Source organism: Heterocephalus glaber, unplaced genomic scaffold (assembly GCF_053883595.1).
Source record: "Heterocephalus glaber isolate CG9 unplaced genomic scaffold, H.glaber_assembly_v1.0 deba00000122, whole genome shotgun sequence".
NCBI classification, from domain to species: domain Eukaryota; kingdom Metazoa; phylum Chordata; class Mammalia; order Rodentia; family Bathyergidae; genus Heterocephalus; species Heterocephalus glaber.
In genome coordinates, this window is record NW_028258138.1 from 1226229 (window position 1) to 1235233 (window position 9005).

The 9005-nt window shown below is 60.4% G+C and overlaps 1 protein-coding gene across 5 annotated transcripts in view; it reads right to left on the bottom strand.

The window, feature by feature from the left end:
* The window catches only part of Adarb1 (adenosine deaminase RNA specific B1), an 85700-nt gene extending 78350 nt beyond the window's left edge, over positions 1-7350 (bottom strand). For 2 of the 5 annotated variants that reach the window (XR_015451191.1, XM_021256403.2), the window contains exon 1: positions 7223-7350. Coding sequence is in view for 1 of the 5 variants with exons in the window: in XM_087210895.1 (XP_087067021.1) it covers positions 2107-2311 (205 nt within the window). In the remaining 4 variants the exon portion in view is untranslated. Of the gene's footprint in view, positions 1-2106; positions 3252-7222 lie in introns of those variants that run through there. The other 3 variants (XR_015451185.1, XM_021256404.2, XM_087210895.1) reach the window with 3 other exon arrangements.
* Between the last annotated feature and the right edge of the window lie 1655 nt (positions 7351-9005).

Below are 9005 nucleotides of genomic sequence, written 5' to 3' on the forward strand. Positions count from 1 at the left end.
TTATAACAATTTAAAACGTTTTGTAAATGTTTCTGTTCTACAAAGAAAAGCAAGGAAGTCTGGAGACAACACAGACATATGGGGCATAAATATATGACTGATTCACCGTGAACGGTGGGAAGTGGGGGGCAGCATGGCAGGGAGAACAGCACACGTCCGTGTGCACGCAGGTCCTACACGCTCCACCTACGGAGTGAGCAGTCCTCCCCCTCTCGGCGAGTGTGTACAGGAACCTGCCCTCCCTGGGCAGCTCGGAAGCACCAGCGTGGATCCGGAGCAACCCTGCCCTCCAGAGGCTTCCGCTTCTGCTGGGCAGGGCCTGGGAAGGAGCGTGGGGGACAGAGCTCACCGAACCGGCGGGCAGGAGGCAGGAAGGGTGTGCAGAGTGAGGGGCTGACCCTGTGCCTGGGACTGGGCACTAAGGCCCAAGACGGGTGTGGGCCGCAGGGGACAGGACAGGCAAGACTGAGGCAGGCACTGACGGCAGACGGAGGGCAGCACAGGGATATGATGGACACAGGAAGGCTGCTGTGGGTGGACTGCAGGACCTAGCGTGGAAGAAAGGAGACGCAGCCCCAAGAGGGGCTTCCCATTGTGACAGGACCAGGGCTGAGGCCACAGCGGTGGCTCCTCAGACCGGCCTGAGGATCGAACATGACTACATCACTAACCGAGCCTGACCGCCAGAGGGGCCGGATGACCGCGAGCCACACGCCGTCCAGCTGTCTGGGGCCTCACTGAGCCTCTCGGTGTCACTGTCCACTCTGCAAAGGACCCTCGAGCTTCCACCCAGGTGGTCAGAACTGAGCCGAGTCGAGGACCCCAGGAGCGCCCATCCCGCCAGTGGGAGCTTCCACACGAGGACCACCATGTTCACACTGCCACAGGCTCCAGAGTAGCAGCTATCCTGTAGGTCAGGCCCCAGTGCGTGACCCGCACGGATGATGTCCATGCCAGAGACTGCACCCTGACCCCTGTCCTCTGCATCAGCCATCAGCAACCAGGGGCCACGGCCCGCCTGCCCCCTGCAACAGGACGACGTAGCTCATGCACACGTGCAGGCTTCTGTCTACCTTCCGGTTGCTGTCAGTCCCTCCCTGAAGCGAGCCATAGCTTCTCTTGCCCAAGGCAGTGGAGTCTCAGGCCTCCCTACCTTCCTCTGCCCTCAGGTCTGAGAGCAGGCGAGACCCTGTTTCAGGCAGGAGAAGTGCCAGCCACCCCGAGCAGCCAAGAGGCTCTGAGAGGAAGGGCCTGCAGGGTCCCCACCAGGCCTGCGAACAACCACGCCAGAAAGGAAGTCTCCCAGAGCCCTCGGGACAGGGCTGGAAAGCTGGACGCTGAGTACTTGGGGGCTCCACACTGCACCCCGCGCATCCTTCACCGGCCACTCACGCGAATCCTTTAAGTACCCTCTGCTGTAAGTCAGCAAACACAGGAAGTGTCTCCCTGGGGCGGTGGGCACCCCAAACTTGCAACTGGGTCTGAAGCGGAGGTGTCTCGGGAACAGAGCCTCAGCCTGTGGGACCACGGCATCAGAACGGAGCTGGCTCGGGGGACGCCAAGCTGGTGGCCATTCCAGAGCTGCTTGTTGGCAGGGACAGCACCTCTGGGGCCCTGGAAGTGGTGGAGCTGAGCTTGAACAGGTGCCGGCGCTTCCTCTGCCGCTCTCACTTCCCCGTACCTCCCCAGCAGCCAAACCACCCCAAGCGTGCGCACTCCCCCGTCTCGGAACTCGGCCCTTCAGTACACAAGGCCAGCAGGGCCATTCCAGCCACCCGCCTCCATCCCCACATAAGGCGCCTGCACCGCCACGCCATGTGCCCCTCCCACCTCACCCGGTTCCCGCAGGCTCTCTCCCGGGGGCGCACCGGGCTGCGGACACCTTGGCAGGGCCACCCCTGGCTGCATCCCCTCAGCAACACTGCCGCCGGCGCTGTCCCGGTGCAGGGTCTGGCTTCCTCCCTGTCCCGTCCCTGGTTCTCCCACAGGGCACACTCACAGCAGGGTCCCCACAGCGCCTGGGCAGAGGTCAGGGAAGAACTGGGCACCTCAACACTCCAGGTCCAAAACATCAAACAGCCACAAACCACCCAAACCCAGACTCACGCGGGTAGGAGAGGCCACCGTCCAAAGGCTGTGCGGAGCACGAACTGAACGATCTGCAGGCCACGGCCACCATGCTTGCCTCCTCCAGCAGGGGCAAGGGCATCTTCACAGCAAACTGGCCTCTCCCTCTGGGCCTGTACCACACCTGTCTCCAGCCACTAAGCAGAAATGGGCTGGGTAGATGAGGGTGCCAACCTCTCCTCATGCTCAGGACGCCTTTGGAAATGAGAGAAATTAACAAGAAGCATTCCCAGCATTTCAGCTGGTGAGACGCTGCATCCTAACCCCAAGGCATGCTTCCCAGCCTCCTGGGCCAAGCGCTGAGCCACACTGTTTTCTGCCCCCCTTTAAAAGACGCTTTCAGAATGCTCTTGGGGTCTCCACACCCAGGCCCCCAGCTGAACACCTCCACTCCAAGGCTCCTTCCCTCCCTTCCCTCACCTTCCTGGCCTTCCCACAGCCATTCCGGTCTGCTCAGGAACAGGCGGCACAAGCCCAGCCACACGCCCAGCCTCGCCTCCCTGGCTGCTCCCTCCCACAGCACTCACTCCGCTGGCCTGCCTCTCCCCAGCTGAGACCCGAAGACCCACCTGACCCGGAGGAGCCCAGACCCCAGGAGAGACTCTCAGACCTTCCCTCCACATCCGGGATTCCCGGCTGGCCCTCCCACTCTCCTCCTCCTCTGGCAGGCCCCGTGGACCGCACACCCCTCGCCAAGGTCCTCCTGTGCTCTTCCAGTCCTCACCATCTGTCCTCTGATCAGCCTGTGGCCTCAGACCCCAGCCAGACACCAGACTCCAGATTTCTCTATCTGGCCCGGCGTCTTCCCGAACCTGACCTTGAATCTCCACCTATGTCCAAACCTCTCCACTCAGATGACTAATCATAAAAATAAGTGCAGCAAACTCCTGAAACCCTGGTAGTCAGGTACTATTTTAGGCACCTGCCTTAGCTCAGTTTATCGACTCCACTCCGCTGCGAGACACAAGTTGCCATCCTCTGCCCGACCTAGGGATGGGAGACACAGGCACGTGGCCACCGCACGGCGGCCCCAGACCACATGCCCAGTCAGCAGGGACTGCACCCTGTGCCCAAACTCAGGCCTGTGGGAGACCCCTGAGGCCAGCTCCAGGCACCTGTCCCCACCCCAACCCCACCCCAGCACCAGCACAGCATCGACTCCAGGCAAAAGCTGACAGGGAAGAATCAGATACCCAAGGTGATGGAAGTCACAGTGACTCCATCTAATTCCAATTCACCTGTCTCAGGGAAATGCAAGAATGATGTGATCGTAAAGTCTGAGCTCACAGTCCAAGCTCCTTTCAAGAGGACAAACGAATGCTGCTGAGAGTGACGCGGAAGCACAGTATGACCCTCTCACTGGCAACATTTTCCTTTTGTCAGTAGACAAAAAAATACCTGTGCAGCCTACAAATGCTGGCATCGTGCGTGTGCTGGCACACAGTGAGTAACCCAATCTCACACCTCTGCCCGGCCAGGGCCCTGCGTGGTCACCAGCATGATCACCTGGTTTTGGGGGCCTCTCACTGACTGGCAGGACCTCCTGCCACAGAGTGGAGGTGGAAAGAGCTCGCTGCAGGGAGGAGGGGAGCGCACAACCCCCTGCCCCCACTGTGACCCTGGCTAAGTGGCTCCACCTCTCCATGTGAGGTGCCCTGCCGGAATTTGGCAGCAACCCCCACCTTCTGGACTGTCCTGAGAAGTGAATGAATGATGCACAGAAAGTGTTCCTAACGGCCAGGCACTCACAGGTCCTGACAACCTAGGAGCTGACTGATGCTTTCTGAAGATACACACACTGATCACACCCTTCCTGTGTTCAAACCCTCTAAAAGGAAGAGGGCGGGGCAAAGCAGGCAGGCAGCCTCCTAGGGCCGCAGCCACCCTGGGATTAAATCTAAATCCTTCGCACAGCCCGAGTGCTCCCTGAGATGCAGGCCCCACCGCCCAGCTCCCTGGCTGCGGGGCCTCCCTGGTGGACAGCACTGGGCACGGGTCTCCAGGCCTCCTCCACCAGGAAGGCTCCCACCCACTGTGCCCGAGCCACCAGCCGGGTTCCTCCACTGGCTTCGCTGGCCTCCAGGGCCTCAGAGTCCGGTTCACAGGCCTCAGCTCCAGGGGGTGAACACTGCAGGCAGGAACTGCCCAGCCCATTGGGCTCAACCATGGCTCAGCAACTAGAACAGTGCCTGGCTTAAGGGAACAGAGGAGAAGGGAAGCAAAACCAGGCTCAGACCCCACGGGCCTGGAGCAGGCAGCTTCTACCCCACTGGGCGCGCACCTTCCTCCAGCTCCCTGGATTTCCATTCCTCTTGTCTTAACTCCATCACACCTGAAACCAAAGCCAATAGCATCCACTGGAAGACCTTACAAGCATAAAGATGAGGAAGAGCAGCAGGAGCCACTCACCAAATCGTAAAGAAGAACACACCAGTGGTCCTAACTGGATGTCAACGGCCCTGGTCCAGCAGAGGTCAGCTATGGGGCAAAACTGCACCCAGAGGTGGAGACCCGGGCTGGCTCCTGCATCCTCCCTGCTCACACCCCTCAGAAGCTGCAGCGTCACAATTTAAAGTTACATAATAATTATCCTATAATGTTTTAAATAGGCAAAAATCACTAAACTCTTACTGAGATGAAATATTGAATAGGTGAAACACTTCGTATTGAAGCAGCCTAAAATAAATTCTATCTATTGAAGAATGCCAATAAATAAAGAAAAAGTTAAAAATTCCACAACTCAGGACCGACAAGTCACTCATGTGTAAGGGAGAAAGCGTCACAATGCCAACGTGCGGCATTATGGGAAATCCTGTTTGCTTTTCCTATTTCACATATTATGAACTTCTCAAATAAAGGGTTTTCTTGAAGCACTACACCAAACTATGGCCCCGGACACTCACATGTAGAAAGCCAGCACAGAAACCCATCAAGTTTTCTGATAAAACTGGACCTCTCTAAACTCTGGTTTCACAGTGAGCTTGATAACTTTCCTTTAGTTTCTGGCAGGTCGGCAAATGCATGACCTCACTGATGAACCACCAGAGAGCGGGTGCTTTCTACCTACCTCCTACCTATTTAAATAACACGCTTTGGTCCTGTGCACTGACAGCTAATCACAGAGCTCCAGGGAATGAAATCCAGTTCTTAACTAAGACTGACAGGTAAGGGATTTCAAAATAAAAAATTACAACAAGGTCTTGCTTGCACCCGTGTACGAGAACATGCTGTGTAGCACTGTTAAAGGACATGTGGACAGCCGTGGTGAAGTGTGTCTGCAACTGTGGACCCATGAAACGTGTGTACTACTGCAGGATGGATGGCCTGCAGCAGCTGGAGGGGCCGGGACCCTGGGTGTGGGGAACCAGGGGGAATGAAGTTGTCCATATCCAAATCCCTTTTGAATGTACTATGTACTTGCTCATCTTTTTAAGTCTATATGCAAAACTTTTATAATTTTATAACTAAAGTTGGAATGTTTGTTTTAAAAACTGAGTGCTGTAAAGTGACAATTAAAACAAACTGCCAGTAGCATTTTGAACCCTGCCTACCACAGTCAGCACTGCATCCTAGGACATGACAAGCCAAAGACCAGTAGTCATCAAATGAATCAAGTCAGCCCCGGCTAGTCACTGGCACAGGCAAGTTTAAAGCATTTTCCTCTTCCAGACATCTCAGTGCAGTCCAAGTGCTTCACAACATGTAAGTGCACGAGGAGTGAACTGCCATGAAGCCAGGGTGCGCTGTGTGGACCTGCTACTGCTCGGCAGCTGATCCTCCCACCTGGGCCTGCCGCACAGGGCAGGAGACACTGTGTCATCAGTTTCTCAGGGATATCCCCTTCTCCCCACCACTGCCCCTGCAGAAAAGCCGCCTTTTCCTTCTGGCCAAGCCGCAAATTTGACAGCGACGCGGCCGAATGCACGCGGCCGAATGCACCCGGCCATTCCCAGGAATCCTGACATCCGACAGACATGGCTCGGGGACAATGCGTTCCTTTGACAGCACCACGACCACAGGGCCCCGCTGGCTGCGGGTCTCATCCGATATTTATCAAGCCCGGCTGCGTCCAGGCATGGATCCTGCCTGCCCTCCGGAAGCCCCGCACCCAGGGACAGTTCGTTCTCTCAGGCGGGAAGGGCTGTGCCCGGCGACCTTCTGCCTCCTCTCCCTGCTCACTGTCCTTCTGGGAAACCGCAGCAAGCGGGAGGGGCAAAGCCGTCCCAGCCCCAAGAAAAGTGGGGTTCCAGAGACAGCTGGCTCCAAGCTCGGAACTGGCCCTGGACAGCGGGGCGTGTGGAGATGCAGCTCGGGTGGCACCTTCCAAGGAGACACAGCCACGGCAAAGCCAGAGGGGACGGAGAGGGTTACACGCACATCCCAATTCTCACAAAGCTGCCGTTCCATCGTCTGGTTGGGGCGCTGAGAGTACAGAAGCAAGTTCAGTACCAGGACCACTTTCTCGTCACACTTCCAGAATGCACGCAGCGGGGGCCTTCACGGGAGGGGCCTCCAAGACCTGCCGGGGAAGACACCGCCGCCGACCAGACCCCAAACCCCGCCGGGGCTCACGTCAGGTTCCCGCCGGGCTCGGCCCATCTGACGCGTCCCTCGCGCACGGCCACCACGCAGTCGCCCTCCCGCAGCCGAGTGAGCGTCACGCCGCCGACCGGCAGCCTGGACGGCACTCGGGACCCCCGCCCGGGCGCCGCGACACGGTCCCGCGCAGACCCTGCGCCCGGGAGGGAAGCGGGCGTGCGGCGCCCCAGGCCGGGTCCTCCCGGGAGCGCAGCGTCCTCTCCCCGCGCAGCTGGTGCCGGGGACACCGTGGCCCATTCCGGGGCCCGCCGCCCTCCCCGGGTCAGAGTCTCTGCCCATGCCGCAGCCTCAGCCCGGGGCACAGTCTGTCCCCGGCCCAGGCCCCTTCCCGAGCGCAGCCTCTCCTCCGGGGCGCAGCCTCCTCTCCCGGCGCAGCGCTGCGCTCCCACGCGGATGCGGGCGAGCCGGGCGCAGCCTCCTCCCCGCCGCTGCCCAGGCGCCGCCGCTCCCGGGGCCGGGTCTCCGCGGGCAGCCCCGCCGCCCGCCGCAGCCTCACCTCAGCCCTCCGCGTCCGTGTCCGCGTCCCCGCCCGCCCGCTGCGCGCTGCGGCTCGCCGGCCCTGGCCCTGCCCGCGCCCTCGGCTCGCCCTAGCCCCGCCACGGCTCCGCCTCTTGCTGTCCCGCCCCGCCCCGCCCGCGCCACGCGGGGACGCGCACGCTGGGGGCGGAGCCAGCGCCTGGACGCCGACGTGCGCACGCCCTGGCCTCCCGCGGCCCGGACCATCTAGGTGCTGGGCAGGTGCAGCGGGCTTCGGGCCACCAAGCAAAGCGAGTGTGGGCCTCGCGTGGGGCGCCGCGCGTCGGCTCCTGCGACCGTGGAGACACAGTCCTGGCCGTGCTTTCCGAGAGAGTGGGACTCCGGCGGCCCGCCCTGGCCGTGCGAGGCCCTGACCGACCGCCCGCGGCGACCCGGGCCCGCATGGTCGCGCTGGCCGAGACCTTTCCTCCCGCACCCGGCACCCCTGGGACAGCCTCTGTTCTGGGCGCGCCCTGCTCCCATCCGGGCTGGCTGTCCCAGACGAAGGCGGGCCCGGGTGGGGCTGAATCCAGTCGGAGACCGAGGCTCCCGAATCCTGGCTTCAGGGGTGTCCTGGGAGTTGGTCCGATGTCACCCGAGCCCTGAACTGGGAGGGCTGCAGCTCTAGCTCCAAGGCTCTGGTTAGGATTCTCCTTGGAGTTAGGAGCACGTCCGAACTACTAAAGTTCAGGTGGTGAATGGGTAGGTGGTCTGGCTTTCATGAGGGCTTCTGAAGCTGTTTTGCCGACCATATAATAAACCTATGTTGAGCGCTGACTGCTGGTCTTCCAGTCTGCCTAGAGTCGCGTTCACAGCTGAGGGTGACCTTAGCCAGAGGCTCAGCGTCTCCAGATCCCTGCACCAGCAGCTGTGCTGTGCTCCTCAGGGCAGTTCTCAGGCATCGCTCTGCAGAGCAGCTCTGCAGCTGTGGACCAGCACCAGGCCTCCAAATGCATCCCAGCTGCTGCACTGGGCCTTTGCTCTGCCCCCGTCTTAGCCCCATTTCACAGACGGGGAACTAGGAGGGAGCGGAAGAGCAGAAAACACTGCTAGGACAGCAGCAGAGCTGGACACGGCACTGAGGCGGGCAGCAGTCTGGCAGTGGTGACCCCCGGGGGAGCCCAGGGGCTGCAGGCAGTTGGGCTTGGGTGGGCCTCTGCTCCATATCCACGGGCACCTGACCATCTACCCGCCCTCCATCCACCTGTGTCCTTGGTTGTAAAACAAGCAAGGAAACTGGAATACAGGTAGAACGCCGGTGTAGCATTCCTAACCTGGCTGGCACCCGGAGCTGGGGGACAGCCTCGCCCCAGAGAGCTGCACCAGTGGGTGGCCCATGTCTGTGTGAGTCACCGCAGAGGAGAAGCTGTCCCTGGGGCAGCCGGCTACTGAGCAGGCCTTCACCCTGCCTTCGGGCTGAACACGAGGGAGTGGCCCAAGAGTCACCTGTTGACATGTGAGTGACATCAGGACTCTGAGGAGCCTTCTGGGGCTTCATCCTTGGTAAGCAATTGTGGGCACAGCACAGTGCGCTGGATCTGTAATAAACCACAAAGTGTACGCACTTCAGTGATCCTTGTTGGTGAGCCCGTGGGCCAGCAGCCTGTGCAGGGTCCAGCTGGATGGGTTCGTGTCTGCTTCGTGGCGTCAGCTGCCCTTGTGCTGCCCTTGTGCTGCCCAGCCGCCACCCACCATCACTTGCCCGGCCAAGGCTGTGTCTCACAGTGGCCACACCCTGCCCTCAGGAGTGCAGGTCTCGGGGT